At 45.0% G+C, this 16,581-nt stretch overlaps 1 protein-coding gene across 3 annotated transcripts in view; it reads left to right on the top strand.

Annotated features, from left to right (window-relative positions):
• Positions 1-5,692: 5,692 nt before the first annotated feature.
• Positions 5,693-16,581, top strand: part of PRR16 (proline rich 16) — a 120,422-nt gene continuing 109,533 nt past the window's right edge. For 2 of the 3 annotated variants that reach the window (XM_088652625.1, XM_088652624.1), the window contains exon 1: positions 5,693-7,187. In XM_088652625.1, the coding sequence (XP_088508751.1) occupies positions 7,008-7,187 (180 nt within the window). In that variant the 5' untranslated portion in view covers positions 5,693-7,007. The remainder of the gene's footprint in view (positions 7,188-16,581) is intronic. The other variant, XM_088652627.1, reaches the window with a different exon arrangement.

Genomic DNA, 16,581 nt, shown 5'->3' with positions numbered 1-16,581 from the left:
CAAGTTTTGTAAAGTGGAATTTGTGTGGGATGGGTCACTGTAATCAACCTTAAGTGTGCAAACCTACATTTCCAGCATGCAACTTCCAGGTATGTGTGCAAAGGGTTGCAGGATACATGTACGTACACCCCCCCCCCAATTATATCCTTTTTCAATATCTAAGTACAATAAATAAGTACAATAAAGTTTCAATAAATAAGTGCAAGGCTGTCTCAATACATTTTGGTGCCTAAGATGGAATAGCAAATGCTTGCCCCTCCCTGCTCCCATTGCATAGTACCGAAGGGCTGGCCAAGTTATTTAGCAAGTGAGGCACAAAATCCCTCATGAATCTGTCACCAAAACCAATAATTCAATAATAATAAATTTAAAAGTTTGCTGATAAACCAAGTGCCAGAGGTGGCTTCCTCAAACCACCTAATGGCCATCTCTGAATAAAAGGCTTTGGATGATGCCTAAATAGGTACCTGTTGTGTCAACACAAAGCAGGGTATTTTGCCAAATTTCCAAGCAGATGTTTCAGTGTATATTTTATGATAGGGTATTAAGATTTTAAAAGCTGGGAAATAACAGAGTTAATCTATTCATGGCCCTTCAGGCTCCAACATAAGCTATTAAAAACCTGACACTTTTAGAAACTCAGGGATATTTATGTTTTACTAATATATTAGGCTGATGCTCTGTGTCGAGTTGTCAAGATTTCCCGTCAATGAACTGTTGATAAGGCATTCTTCTGGGCTTGTCTTTGAATGCTTATAATTATTTAAGGCTACCACGATGAAACACTTATTTTTATATCTTGTGGTCTCTTATGTGAGTTCAAGTGCTTTGTGTCTGCAGTATTTATTTAGATGTTTTAACATTTCGCCTTTTGTACAAGCTCAGAGTGGTTTACAGCAAAATCAAATCAGGAAAAAAATCTACAAAATAACAGATCCCTTAACATGTAACCAAAATAAATAAAACTACAAATGAGAAAAATCACATAGGTAAAGGTAAAGGACCCCTGGACGGTTAAGTCCAGTCAAACTTAACTATGGGGTTGTGGCGCTCAACTCGCTTCAGGCCGAGGGAGCTACCGTTTGTCCGCAGACATCTTGAAAAAACTGCTAGGTTAGCAGAAGCTGGGACAGAGCAAAGGGAGCTCATCCTGTTGCATGGACTTGAAATGCCGACAACCTGATCAGCAAGCCCAAGAGGCTCAGTGGTTTAGACCACAGTGCCACCCGCTCCCTACAGAAAATCACATAAGCATATGAAGAAGAACACAACACAGTGCAATATCATACAATTTTTGCTGCCCAATGCCTGGGAAAACAAAAATGTCTTTGCCTTGTGGTGAAATTATGCCAAAGTGCCAAACAGGCGTCTTGGGGGAATGCATTCAACTAAAAAGGGACTATTTTGCCATTGCCACCCTCTGGTGCTGCCCCTGTAAAAGGGATGTGGGTGACATTGTGGTCTAAACCACTGAGCCTCTTGGACTTGCTGATCAGAAGGCTGACAGTTCAAATCCCTGCGATGAGGTGAGCTCCCATTGCTCTGCCCCTACCAGTTCGAAAGCACACCAGTGCAAGTAGATAAATAGGTACCGCTGCAGCTGGAAGGTAAATGCCATTTCCGTGTACTCTGGTTTCTGTCACGGTGTCCTGTTGCACCAGAAGCGGTTTAGTCATGCTGGCCACATGACCCAGAAAGCTGTCTGTGGATCTTGGCCTGAAAGTGAGATGAGCGCCATAGTCGCCTTTGACTGGACTTAACTGTCCAGGGATCCTTTATTTTGATTTTTTTACCTACTCCCCCTGTATTTTGAGATTTTACCTTTGTCCTAAGGTGAAGCTGTGTCCTGTTCAAATAGCATTTGGAAACCTGATTGCTGCTATTAGTAAAAAAATTTAAAAAAATATTTCCCACTTTTCACCATTTAGGTCTCAAAGCAGCCTTTTTAGTAAAACAAAAATTACCCTCCTTCATTTTAAATAATGTAAGATCCATTTTGGTTCAGTGTACTTACCTAATGGTGCTAAATAGCTCAAGAATATAAGAATATCCATTGGCAAGTTTCATACAGTGATCTTTCTTACTCCTATTTGTGGAATTTTATTGATTTTTTATTGTAATTTTTTACTGCATAAAAAACCTCTACCTTCTGCCAGGATGAGTGGGTCTTTCAGTAGAGATGCAAGAAATAGCTATAAAAGTGTGGTAAAATAAGTAAATGGCTGCTTCCACTCCTTATATGAAAATTTATACATATAGTAGATTGCAGGGCTTCACAACTAATAATTCTAATACAATCAGGGCTTTTTTTGTCAGTTGGAACTAGCCAGAACTCAGTTCTCGCACCTCTGAAGTGGGTGCCATTGCCATTATAAGAGAACAAGGGAGGCGTTCATGATGAGTTCCAGCACCTCTTTTTCGAGAGAAATAGCACTGAATCCAGTATATATCATGATCAATCGTGAAGTCCCGTGCACTGCTCCAAAGCATTTTAAAAATAATTATTTTATTTTAAAATCAACCACATAGAAGACAGGGAGCTTTTGTTGCTTACGCACATGCAGGTTTCAGAAAAAGTTTCTGGCAGCGACATGATTCATTAGCATTGCTGCAAGATGCAGTATTGATTCTTGCTTTGTAAAAGTGACAACTAAGAAGCTACTGAAACGAACACTTCATCAGCTGGGTTACTTTACCAGTGTCTCAAACATCCAATTACTGATCAGCAGTAACTTTGCTTAGCTTAGGTCCTGTAAGCTAATGAGACCACAGCTGTGAATGGTATGTTGTGTACAAGATATATTTAACGAGTGTTCATTAGATTATTTGGGTGAGCTTTTTGATACTTTAAAGAAGAACCCAATAACGAAATTGCTGGGTCAGGCAAAAGGCCTATCTAGCCCTAGCATTGTGTTCTCACAGTGGCCAAACAGGGTCCTGGGGGGGGGGGGAGTCTGAAGTAAGACATGGGTGATCCCTCTTCACTTGTGATTCAAATCCAATGGCATTCAGAGACATCCTGCCTCTGGCACACAGCCAGAACACAGCCCTCATAGCTACTGGTAGTAGCCGCTGACTTATCCGCCATGAATTTCCCTAATCCTCTTTCAAAGCCATACAAGTTTAAAGCTGCCGCTACAACTTGTGGGGGCAAATCACAAAGTTAAACTTTGTACTGTGTACTTTCTTTTGCCTGTTCTGACTCTTCTGTCACCTTTTGCAAGACAATCTGCAGGAAGGTTAAAGATCTTTCGAGCGCATCAGAGAAATGTCAACTGATCAACAGATAATTTTCAATGGCTGTTTTGTGTTCAAATTGCTACTTGAAATTTGAAGATAGAATAATAGGTTGCCACAGAAATATGCACATCTGTCTCTGTATGTGTGTGTATACCAGCTCTATAATGAGGGGAGTCATTTACTGAAATATACTAGTCAGTAGGAGAATTGTACCCAATTATTCATACTTTCTTGGGAAAGAGCCATACTGAAGCGGCAGCAAAATCCTATCCTATGCAGAAGTAAGCTCTACTGAGTTCAGTAGGACTTACTTTTAACTAAGTGCAAAGGATTGAAGTCTTTGTGGGATTTACTTCTGATTGCCATACGTCTGGATTATCAATGATGGAATTAGTTTCCAAGGGGGATTTCGGGCAACTAGATGCAGTCAGAATGACTATAGTTGTTTAAAGATGACTGCAAATGCAGTGTAGCAAATCTACTAACTCTTGCTGAGAACCAAAATTATGCAATTGTAACCTTTTTTTAAAAAAAATATATACGATCCCTAGCAGACTTGTGGAAGAGTCTTTTACAGTCAGTTTTACTACAAATCAATACAAGCCACTGCTCTCCAAAATGCCACTTAGGACTGTGCAAGAGTAAAAAACCTAGAATTTGGCAATAAAATTTTAATGTTGGTAATATTTTAGTAATTTGCTCTTTGCATCAGGTAAGGTGCAGGTTACTGAGCCATCTTGTCTGAATAGAACTATTTTGTTAGGAACATAGGAAGCTTTCTTCGGTATTCTCAACATTGAAAAGTAGTGACTCTTCTGTGCGTCTTCAGAAATTCAGAAGGGATGGTAGTGGTGGGAGCTTCGGTGATGTGGCAGCCCTGGACCAAGGACCTTCTGCATACAAGTGATGTGTTCTGCCACTGAGCTAAGACCCTTCTCCAGGATTTTGTGATGAAATTGAATACAATCATTTATAAGGTAATTCTCTGACAACTGCCCACACATCTTGTTATGTTTGGAGAAAAGGTTGAACCCCACAGAGGAATCTACCTGAATAAACGACCCCTCCCCCTAATTTCCTTGAATTTCTGAAGTCCTGGTACTTTTAAGATAGAAGCAAACTTCTGCATTGCATTTTCGTATCTTGCTATAACAGCTGTTTCATTTCATTTTTGTCCAGGTCCTATTTCCTTGTGGTATTTATCCAGTTTCCTGGAGGCTGTTGTCCTGTTGTCCACTTGTATCCGTCCTCTTTGCACACACAGATTCCTAGTTTCCCTTCTGTAGTTCTCATCAGAGCACTTCAGATGTTCCTCACAGTTTTTTTGGTGGCATCTCATTTGCCATTCCTTTGTTATATAGCACCAATTTTTATATTACCCATTTTTAACATTGGCCAACTTTTTTTATCCCTCCCCCCACTTATAGTTCACATATAGCAGTGGTTGCCAACCTTTTTTTTTTACCATGCCCCACCTAAGCATCTCTAAAATCCTGATGCCCCCCCCCTCCCGTGACATATAATTCTTATTATTCAAAAAGTGAACTCCTATTCACGTGGAGGAGGCCTAAAAGACCATTAACTGTTAATAACTCATTCTCAAATTGCCCCCCCTTAAAAATCAAATTGCCCCCCTGTGGGACGTGTGCCCCACATTGGGAACCTCGGACATATAGGAATTACTGGTAACGTCACAGGGGCTTCCTGCTAACATTTCCCTTGGCTACTATCAAGACTAGTTACTACTTTTGTTGCCTCCGCAGCAGCCTGTATTTCCTTATGAATTCCACTGAAAAGGCTCCTTATAGGAATCCAAAATGTCATTTGAAACCTACAGAATGCTACTGGCCAGCCTTCAAGGCTGGGTCTATGGCAGGGGTGCCAACTTGAATAAAATATTGGGGTGGGGGGCAGGTAAGCACCATCCTAAATAATTGATCACACAAACCATTTGAATGGCAATGCCCATCAACTGGGGGGGTGGCCCCCTCAAATATTTTAGGGGGGATGAAAACCCCTCAGAGTTGGCTCCTACAGTCCAAGGGCATGGCCAGGATTTGTGTTAGTGGGGGGGGGCAGGACACCCACCTGTCATCAACCTCTGCCTGGCGTTGCCTGCAGATTCAGTATGAAACGTCTCAACGAAAGTTGAATTACCTTGAGTGCTCAGGAAAAAATATCTGTCAAAATCTTTCTACAACTTCTGCTTTTAGTTAAGAATGGTTATTTATTCACTTGATTTTGTGGGTGGGGGGCAACTTGTCCCCCTGCCCACGCTTGAGTCTTCTTTATCTCGCCCTGTTCCGCAATTTCTTTGCAAATCATGGGTGCAGGCAGGATTTATTTAGGAGGGGGGGGCAGGCTTTATGCTGGTGTGTGTGTGTGTGTGTGTGTGTGTGTGTGTGTGTACGCAGAGCCGAGAGTTACCTGAGACACAATTGGGTTAGTTAGTTAAGTATTTTTATTTATTTGCTTGATGGGAGGCAGCTGCACCCCCCTGGCTACGCCCTTGTTGCACATGTTCCAGTACCGTAGCAGTTGCTTCCCTCCCTTCCTCTTTTCTAAGGGATCTAATAATACCGGTAATGGCCATTGAGATCCCCCGCAGAGCTGTTGCCTTGCGATCCTGGCATTGGCATCGAGAGAAGTTTTAGAGGCAGTTCTTCCCGTGATCTGGCCGCCCCTCTGGGGGAAACGGAGAAGCGTGGCGCCAAGTCTAACATTTCCCCTCTTCGCCCCCCCCCCCCGATTTTCTCCGCCGCGAGAGAAACGCGGGAAGGGAGCTTGCGATGCTTGCGATCTCCTCCGCACCGCGCCGATCCACTCGCAAGATGCTCTCAGCCAATAGATCGAAGCGGGGAGTGCGCGCAGCAAGCGAGGCCGGAGCCCCCCCCCCCCAAAAAAACCCAGCAACACGCGGGCTGGAAGCAGCGGGTCTTGTGCAGGGACGATCGCTGCCTCCTCCCTCCTCCGCCTCCCATGGCTCCTTACGCACTTACACCTCTCCCCGCGTCGTCGTCGCCAGAGGAAATGAACAGTCTCCCGAGGCCTCTCCAGAGTGACTCTGGGCGAAACCATCCCGTCGCAAGGGGCGGGTGGGTTCTAGAGCCGACACACACACGCGCCCGCGCGCGCAAGCCCCCCCCCCCGTTTCCCACCAGAGGCGGGAGGCAGTTTGAGAAAGAGCCGCGCTCGTGTTTTTCCCCCTCTCCCCCTCCCCCCACGCGCTCCGTGCAACATCCCGTCCAGCGCCGCTCGCCGTCGGGAGGATTAGGCGGGATTTGTGGGTTGAAGGCATGTGGCGAGGGCTCTGAGGGGGGGAAAAAGCCCCGCGGGGTTGTTGTTTTTTCTTCCTCCCCGCCCGCCTCCTGGGCGAGCGGAGCGCCCTGCATGTCTGTGTCGCTCGGCGAGGGAGGGAAGCAGGCAGCAGGCAGGCGCAGGCGCAGCGCCCGCCCGTCCGCTCGCCTGCCTGCAGCCCGGGCTCCCTCGCTCACTAGTGCAGTTGCCGGGGCGTTGATGGCAGCGGCGGAGCACGCCCGGAGCACGACGGCGCCGCCGCCGCCTTGGGCCCCCGAGCCCAACATGGGCAGCCGGCACGGAGGCAGCAGAAGCGGCCGCAGTGGCAGCGGCAGTAGCAGCCCCAGCTCCGGGGCCCCTCAGCGGCGGGACGGCGACGGGCGCCGTGGCCCCTCGAGGGCCAGCCAGCTCTCCTGACCTGCCTGCCTGCCGCGCTCTCCTCCTCCTTCCCCGGCGCTCCCCACCGAAGAATGTCCGCCAAGTCCAAGGGGACCACCTCCTCCTCCGCCACCTCGTCGTCCGTGTCGTCTCCGGCCGAAGGGCTGCCGGCAGCCTCCAAAGCCAAGGTGAAGGAGCAGATCAAGATCATCGTGGACGATTTGGAATTAGTCCTGGGGGACCTGAAGGACGTGGCTAAGGAGCTGAAAGAGGTGAGAGGGAAAGCGTGGGGGAGAGGGAGAGATAGAGAGAAAAGAGAGAATAAACAGCACCACCCCCTCCGATCCGATCTGTCTGCCTGCGGGACCGAAGGCGCCAGAGGATCGGGCAGAGTCCGGCCCCTCCCCCCCCAGGCAGGACCGGCCCAACTCTTGGGCAACTGTGACAGGCGTCAGGAAGAGCCGCCGTCTCCTAAGCCGGCGTGGACCGGACTGCGCCAGACTTGTTACACTTTCGAGTCTTGCCTGGCCATCACGAGCGATCAACTAGTGGCTCCGTCTTTGGGAGCGACAGGGTGGCGGTGGGGGGTGGGTGGGGGTGGGGATGGAGAAGCCCAGGCAGTCGCTTCCTATCCTGCCTCTGGGGGGCTCGGGGTGCCGGATCGCCTTGTGCCAAGATAGCTGCCTCTCCTTGATCTTACTAACCCTCCGTGGGGAGGGGTGTGCGTGCGTGTGATCGAGACGGGGCGGCGCGCAGGATTTGGGGTTGCCCACCTCTTTTCTTTGGGATGACTTATTAACAGCCGAGGGGGCTCCCCAACCCATCCCCGAGCGCGGATGGGAGTAGCTTGGGACGTCGGGGGTGGGGAGAGGAAGAGGCTGCGATGCTTTGCCCCCCGGCACCACCCACCCACCCCATTCCGCCCACTCCAGAGTTTGGTTTGTAAGTGGCGGGGAGGAGGGGGCAGGAGGAGGAGTTCTGCCTCTCCATCTTTCCGCGTAAAGGGCTGTGTGGGCATTCCTCCCCTCCCTCCCTCTCCTGCTTCCCCTCCCCATCCCAGATCTTGGGCTCCAGATTTAGCGTTTAGTCACTGCATTAACTAAGGAGATGCTTCCTTCACTGACAGCAGCGACGCCGCTTCACGCCTTTGGTTCCCCACCCCTCCCCTCTTTTTTCCCCCGAGGGTGGTTATTTCTGTGCTTTCTTCCGCCGGCTGTTATTTTTAGGAGGTTGGGGCGACGTCGCCGCTTGGAGCTTTTCAAAGTTAAGTTCCTGCGTAGAGAGCAAAAGGGGAGATTCCTTCAGAGAGAGAAGGGGGCAGGGAAAGCTGGCCGTCTAGGCCTGGGAGAGATTCTGCTAGGTTTTGGATACTCCTGCTTCCCACGCGCCTCGACACAGATGGTGTCTAATGTGCAGGAATCGACTATGGTGATCCTCAACACCTTAACGCCAAGGATCCGCAATCCTTACATGCAGGCACAAGGCAGAACTCCTCCTTTAAGTCTGATGACTCCATCAACACTGTGATCTAAATACATTTGTATTTGCTTTTTCATTGCAAACATAGTTTCATCTGCATAATTCCCCCAAAACTTCATCTTGTAGAATGGGTTGGATGTGATCTTTGGAGAATTTGAAGGTGGTGGGTGCTTTTCTTTCTAAAATGGACTTTTATAAGACTTGGACCTTTTGTTTTCGTACTGATGGTTACAGGTTGTGACAGATGATACGGTAGTGTTTTTAGTTCAGTGGAGTCAGAAGAAATCTCCATGTACTTATATATTGTTTATCAATAGCTGTCAACATTCAGCAGGGTGCATCCCCTCATCTTCATCAGAGAAATATGTGCAGGGTGAACTGGGATCTTGGTAGCTCTGAGAGAAAGGTTGTGGAGAGCAGCAGGCTGTTAGTTCCTTTTCATATTGTTTGATGCTATAAACTTGGAGTTCAGCATTCTGAAGTTGGTAACTGAGTTGGACAGGTCTGAATTAAAAAATGAGTTGATGGTAACAACTTGAGAATTATTAGGCAAAGGCTATAACCCGTATTAGGAAGTAGGTCCCAGTTATTGGGATTTCCTCCTTAGTAAACATACCGTATATAGGATTGGACTCTCAAGGTATCAAGGGTGGAGAATGGACCAGTTTTGCAAACACCAAGAGACACTTCCTACATTTGGAAATATAATTGCCAGAAATGTCTGGATTTTCCTTTTCAGGCCTGAAACACAGAGCCAATGCACAGAATATCTATTTGTCTCATATAGTTTAGGAACCAATGTAATATTTCCTTAGCCAGTGGCAAATGTCAGCTCCTATAGCTTAATTTGCAGACAGAATGCAATTACTGTGTTGGATGCTCTGAAGTAGCAAAACATTGCAATTCAAATAACACAACTTATCTGTCCATTTTGGAGATTCCTCAGATCTTTATTAGTTTGCGTGTGTGTGTGTGGGGGGGCACAACTGGTGGACAGATGGTGGGATTAGAAGCTGAAATTCAAGTCTGAAGCACATGTGCGTTGCTTTGTAATCCTGTACATTACATTATACAAGACCCTCTCTCTGCCCCCGTTTCCTAATTTCATAGAGGTTTAACAAGATTTTTCCCCCTTTGGGAAACAAATTGCTCAGAAACAAATTTTCATTTCCTGGAGAAAGCTGTATGAAGGATCAGAAATATCCCCCCCCCCAAAAAATTAACTCCACTTTCACTACATTTCTCCCTGCAGATATGCCAATAGCTTGTTATCTTAATGTGCATATTCCTGCTTTCCAAGTATTTGTGGGTGTTTGGTATTTTTATGTGAACATGTAACACACACAGGTATTACAATCTGTGGCATTGGAGCCTGATATGCCCCCCTCCAACCTCATTTTATATCTTCTGAAGTTGCCCTTTCTTTCATTCTGTCCCATCAGAATTCCCTTCTTCCTTCTTATTATTTCCTTCTTATTTTTCCTTGCCTTTGAGCATGGTTCCCTCCCCCTCTTCTCCTTCAGAACAACTGAACAGACTAGTGTTTTGTTTGAGAAATATACATTGATATAGATTGAGCTGCATTGGTTTGTTGATCAGAACTGGATGAATAGGCAGTCTACAAATGAATTGTATAAATAAATAAGCAAATACTAATACTAATAAAAGAAGTCTGGACATTGAATTGAAAGTAAATGCATCGCATGCAGTGGGACTTCCTTCTAAGCAGACCTGAACAGAATTGGGAATTCTAATCTGAGGTAGCCATGGTGAACATCAAAGAAGGCCAATATTTTTTTCTGGGTTAGTTAATCCAGAACTCTTTTGTCTCAGGCTCCATTTATCACTTGAGTTTGGCTCCACCCTTTTATGGCATGCAGACCTTGACATATTTTCCCTGATGGAATGTGGCCCTTGACAGGCAAAAAAACGATTGCCCTCCCCTTGGCTTACAGTAACAATATTCTCTTTAAATTTCAAGGAGTCCATGGCTTTTACAGTATAGTATTTTAGTGCCTTATTTTCTCAGACTTTGTTCTGTTTCTGGAAGTGGAACTCTTAGTTTTAGGTAAGGAGATTTGTTTAATATCATTGGCTGAATGGCTGCGTCTCTGAGAACAACAACAACGAACAACAATTTGTGGCCTTTGCTGCTTGCTGCCAAGAGTAATTGTTTATGGCTGCAATAGTTTCATGGAAGAAGTAAAGCTACAGCGCCTGTTAGGAAAGGCTACAGCTTGTAATGACAACTTTATGCACCTAAAGCAGCATGTTTTCCTTTTTTTAAAATGTTAGTTACTGTGAGAAGATAAAGAACACTGTTCATTAGTTCACAGCTCATGTCTTCTCTTATGTTTTCTTTGAAATCCTGAGGTGCCTGACTAATTTTTCTTAAAAAAACAAACAAAAACAACAACAACCCCTTGCTGCACAAGCAAGACAGGAACAGAAGTGTGGTCTTAACTTTCAGATTTTGCATTTACATATTATATTTTATTTATAGTCCACTTTCCTCCATGGAAGTCAGGGACACAGTGTCTGTAAAGTGTCCAGGTGGCCTCCCATCTAGGCAACAAACCTAGATTAGTTTAGCTTCAGTAAGATTGTAGCATAACTGTAGCCATGCCCCAAAAGCTGGCTTTGGAAGTGAAAAAACACAACTTTCACTCTTTTAAAAAACAGAATCATAGAATCACAGAATCATAGAGTTGGAAGAGACCACAAGGGCCATCCAGTCCAACCCCCTGCCAAGCAGGAAACACCATCAAAGCATTCCTGACAGATGGCTGTCAAGCCTCCAAAGAAGGAGACTCCACCACACTCCTTGGCAGCAAATTCTACTGTTGAACAGCTCTTACTGTCAGGAAGTTCTTCCTAATGTTTAGGTGGAATCTTCTTTCTTGTAGGCTGCCCTTCTGTTTTGTTCAAGAAGTTGAGTTGGATCTAGGGAGTAGCTTTGGAACCACCCACTGGAAATCAAGATTCTGTGGGAGGGGGTAATCAACCAAGTCGTACACTGAAATTAATTAAAAGCTCAGTTAGTCTTGTCCATTAACTTCAGTGGATCTACTTACTGAATAAATGCTGTTCAGTTCAGGCATAGATCATCATCAGGGCATTTTGCTTCTCTCCATAATTATAGCATCTCTGCCTAACACAGGTGAGAGGAATCAGGATCAGCCCATTCAGGGCCATATTTCATAGAGAAGAGGTCCCTACCTTACTGAGGGTTTGAGACCCACTGGATACCTGTACCTGGTTTAGCTGGCCAGTTGAAGCTGTTCTCAAGGTGTGGCCGCTGTCACATGCTGAAAGCTTCTAGGAGCCATAGGTGAGAGCTGAGTGCAGGATGGAGACCAAAGGTGGGCAAACTACTCCAGAAGGAGCACAACATGCCCCCCACCAGAGGTACTAACCTACCCCCCACCCCTAACATCCCTGGTTGTGGTACCGCTTAGCGTAGCAGTGTAGCGACAGTTGTGACAGAGTCATCTTCAGGCAAAGTAATGCCAGAAATTTAGAGACCTGGTTGGAAGAGAGCTGCGTGTGCTGCTTGGTTCTGTAACATAGGAGTGATGTTGGCTGCCCTTGGAGGGAATCTTCTGAATCTGAAGAGCCCAGCAAAGCCATGACAGATGAAATGGAGACTCCTTTAATCCAGTTTGCCATGTAAGCTTGACAGTCGGGTTGGGGCCTGGCATGGCGGTGGCTTCATACTTCTGGCCAATTAAGAACTGACATACATTAAGACCATCTGCACATTAAAATATCGATCTGCGCATTCTGTATATAGCTTAACTCCATTATACTCATTTATTGATTGATTATACGTTCCTATGAATGTAATGGACTTAATTCCTTGTCTTTAGGATTCTAGCTTAATGGCACTTGGCTTCTGAATCCAAACCTAAATCAACAAGAGAATGTTTAGGGTTTTTTTTTTTAAGCATATTGAGTCACCGTAATTCAGGCATGTGCCTTGTTTTGTTTTTCTGTTGACGTGCATTGCAGCTGGACAGATGTTTCTCTTTACCTTCAAAATAATTCCCTCCACTTTTCCCTCCTAAAAATGTGTTAGTTGTACTCTTAAAGTGGAAACCTGTCTGGTTTCACTGAACAATTTTGAAAATGGTACCTACCTACCCATGAACACATACAGGAAGTATGGTTTCCTTTTTGCTTTTCCACGTGGTAAAGAAGTGAACCGACACCCTTTTAAAAAGGTCATTTGATTTTGATGACACATTGCATATTCATGGTAGAGGATAAGGAGGGATCATAGAATTATAGAATCATAGAACTGTAGCATTGGAAGAGACCCCGCGGGACATTCTGTTCAACCTCCTGCAATGCAGGAATCTCAGCCAAAGCATCCATGAGAGATGGCCATCCAACCTCTGCTTAAAAACCTCCAAGGAAGGAGAGTCTGCTACCTTCTACAGCAACCCTGAACATAGATTAATCGCTAGGAAAAGGGGATCTGAAGACCTTGGGACGCAACTGCCACAATTGTACTGCCAGGAAGCATTCCACAAGAACAAGGAAGTGACCCAGGATGTGAGCAGATAATTAGGAAGGCAGACAGCCATTTCAACTGATCATTTTATTAGAAATGTAAGAAACTGTCTTATACTAAGTCAGACTGTCCATTCTTCTATTGTCAGCACTGACTAACAGCGGCTCTTCGGTGTTTTAAGTCCTTCCCAACCCTATCTGAAGGTGCCAGTAACTGATCTAGGGACATTTCTGCATGCAAGGCATGTGCTCTGCCACCGAACTATGGTCCTTGCCCTGAACGTTATATTGCGCTGTAGGCAAGATGGGTGTACAGGCCAGGGGAGCAGCAGAACGTTTAGTCCCCAAGCTGCAGAAAGATGTTCACAATTTACAGCAGAGCTTTCCAAACTGTGTGTCATGAAACGTTAGTGTGTCACTTTGCAGTGTGTGGGTGTGTTGCTCCGCTCACTCCTCCTGGGGCTGGAAAGGGGTGTATGTCTAAAATGATGCATGCCTAAAAAGTGTGTCACCAACATGAAAAGTTTGGAAAGTTCTGATTTACAGGAGAACCATGGCATAATTTAAACCTAGCTGCACACAAAGGAATCTTGATACTGTAACCATGTATAAAGTGTTGCTTCCAGCTACATTCTGACTGTTACTAAGACTGTCATAAACCTAATTAAACTCAATCACATTGACTTCTAAGTTGCAGTGTAAACCACTGATGAGTAACCTGTTGCGCTCCAGATGGTGTCGAACTTCGTTTTCCATCAACCCCCAGCAGTATGGGGAGTGATTAGGAATGACGTGACTTGTGGCAATATCTGGTGGGCCATAAGTAACCCATATCTCTTGAATGCCAATAGGATAATGTGAGTTGGGATATGGTGTAGCAGTTTGAGAAAGGTTTAAATCTCAAACAGGTAGATGCCAATGCTTCGGGAAGTACTTGTCTTTGAAGGTTTCCTCCTAGAAAGGCCATGTATAGAGCAGATAATACTTCTGAGAAACAAGGCCTTTTCAGTAGGATGAGTCATAACTGTGGTGTCTTAAGAGGAACTGGACATAGAGGAAAGGGTTGATTTCCGTCATGAGCACAAATAGCCCCATGTATGAGTGTATATATATATATATACTGTATATATATATATATATATACTGTATATATATATATATATATATATATATATATATATATATATATCTTAACCAGGGGTCTCCAAACTAAGGCCCGGGGGCCAGAAGTGGCCCAATCGCCTTCTAAATCCAGCCCACGGACAGTCTGGGAATCAGCATGTTTTTACATGAGTAGAATGTGTCCTTTTATTTAAAATGCATCTCTGGGTTATTTGTGGGGCATAGGAATTGCTTCATATTTTCCCCAAAAATATAGTCTGGCCCTCCACAAGGTCTGAGGGACAGTGGACCGGCCCCCTGCTGAAAAAGTTTGCTGACCCCTGATCTTAACCCTTCAGTCTCCATTCCCTATTGAGACTAACCTTAAATATTGAACTGAATTCCACTATTTACCCTCTTCCATTTCATCCCATACCTGTTTCCTCTCTCCGTGTTCAATTTTACATGGCAAGCTCCCTGTAATAACACTCAGTGCTTTTGTTCTTGTGCTTTAAATTCTATGTACAAGGTATTAAGTACATAATAATAGTTAATAGGATCTGTGTATATCTTCAAATATGAGCTAAATCAGTGACAAAGATAAAGAGTATTATGTAATTTTGTCAGAATGGTACAGTAGGAAGTTTCTGTTCTGTAACTTTAGCTTTTTCAGAATTCATTGTGAAATTGCTTGATCTATTCTATAATATGCTGTTTTAGTTTTTTCCCACTTTGAAACATAATTCTATCTGTCACTTGTCAGTTTCCAACCCATTTCAAAAATACTTGATGGTGAAAACTAGGCTGGGCTGCATGAAGAAGTATTGGACTCTATTAGGCATTTAATCTCTAAAGAGATCTGGAGTTTGTGCATGCTAAATCTCCTAGAAATCTAGGTTCTCCATTAGAGGAATTAAATATAGAACGTTGTGTAAGTTCAGTTCAAAGCTCAACCATCAAAGTGTTTTGTTGTAACGTCAGTATTGTGCTTTCTTGAAACATTTGATCTCTGTCTCATGCTGTCTGAATTGCCAAGAGCAGCGGCTTTCAAAGGTTGTTGTGATGGGCCTCCCTAAGTCGGCACTTCCAACTGCAAATAGTTTAGAGGTTTTCTAAATCAGTGTCATAGTGCAGCAGCCCCATGCTGTGTAAACTTCTTAGAATCATAGAATTGTAGAGTTGGAAGGGACTGTGAGGGTCCTCTAGTCCAACCCCCTGCAATGCAGGAATTTTTGCCCAATGTGCTGAAACCCATGACCCTGAGATCTCATGCTCTACTGAGTGAGCTATCCCAGCTTCTGCTGGCTTGTGATGTGGCCGGGGTCACTTGGAGGTGCCACTAGTGCAGGGGCCAGCAAGATTTACCAAGATTTGCCGCACTTTCCGGCATCTGCATCTGCTCAGACATGATTTTCGGCACCTGTGCATGTGCAGATGCAATTTCTGGCACAGCAGAAGTGAGTTCCCGCACTGCGTTGTGCTGGTTTAGCACAGCGCGTGGGGACTCGCCGAGCGGGCAGCTTGGTTCGGGGGTGGCTCATGGGCTGGTTAAACGACCCCCGTGGGTCGCTTGTGGCCCATGGGCCTTAGGTTGCCGGACTCTCTCTCAAACCCAGTGGCAGCTCTGTTGTCCTGTCATTAAGTGGTTTGCATGTGGGCTGCACTGCCCAAGGCATGGCCCATTCATAGAAATGAAATTTCTTATCTCATGAGTGGAGAAGCTCTGGCAAATGAGCCTGATTAATCCAGCTCTGGCCTGTGTGGCTGTTTTATTTTCCAGCCGTGCCTACCTGCCCCACACCTAATGCCATGCCTCCAGCTGTCAAAAGTTGGTTTGTGTGAGGTGGGAGGAGGTATGGATCTAGTCCATCAGGCAGATCCACTTCCCCATCCCTGCCTTAACTTGCAAACCTTCACATTACCATGGTTTGGGCATGAGAAAGGTCAATAGAAAAGTCACTGGCCATTGAACAATTCTGTACTTCTAGATCCTGAGAACAGGGAAAATTTGACGAGTAAACACCCAGGGTCTGTTAGGGAAAGGTGGAGTTATGGCTCATTTTGTGGAGGGAGCAAAATCTTCTCATCCAGTTAAGATACATTCTCAACCTCCAAGGTTCAGAACAAGGTTAGGTTGTTTCAGTGCTTGGCAAAACTGCACAATTTCCCCATGCACATTTCTGCTACTTGTGCAAGCTAAATATGTACTTCAGATACTTTAGAAATATGAGCTTGTGGAAAGGACTGAATGAATTAAACAAAATAAAGTGAGAAGTGAAATCACAGTACAGACTTGTGTTTAGTTCTACTGACATTGTCATTTTCCAGGCTTTCTTCTTTCCATACAGAATTTGCTGAGAGAGTCATGCGTATTTTGGTTTTCCCCTTTGATTTTCTTGCATTGCATCACATCACATGGCAAATACTTTGGTGGATATCAAACCTCATCAGCCTGAACAAATTCTTGAAAGTTATTTGTGAAATATTTGCATAACTTGTAATAAGCAAATAAATGAGATCTAGCTTTTTATCAAAAGGGAGCAGACGTGGTAACTGTTGCCAATAATTTAC

This window comes from Zootoca vivipara, chromosome 10, assembly GCF_965207765.1.
Source record: "Zootoca vivipara chromosome 10, rZooViv2.hap1.1, whole genome shotgun sequence".
Lineage (NCBI taxonomy): Eukaryota > Metazoa > Chordata > Lepidosauria > Squamata > Lacertidae > Zootoca > Zootoca vivipara.
This window is presented reverse-complemented; position numbering and strand designations above follow the sequence as displayed.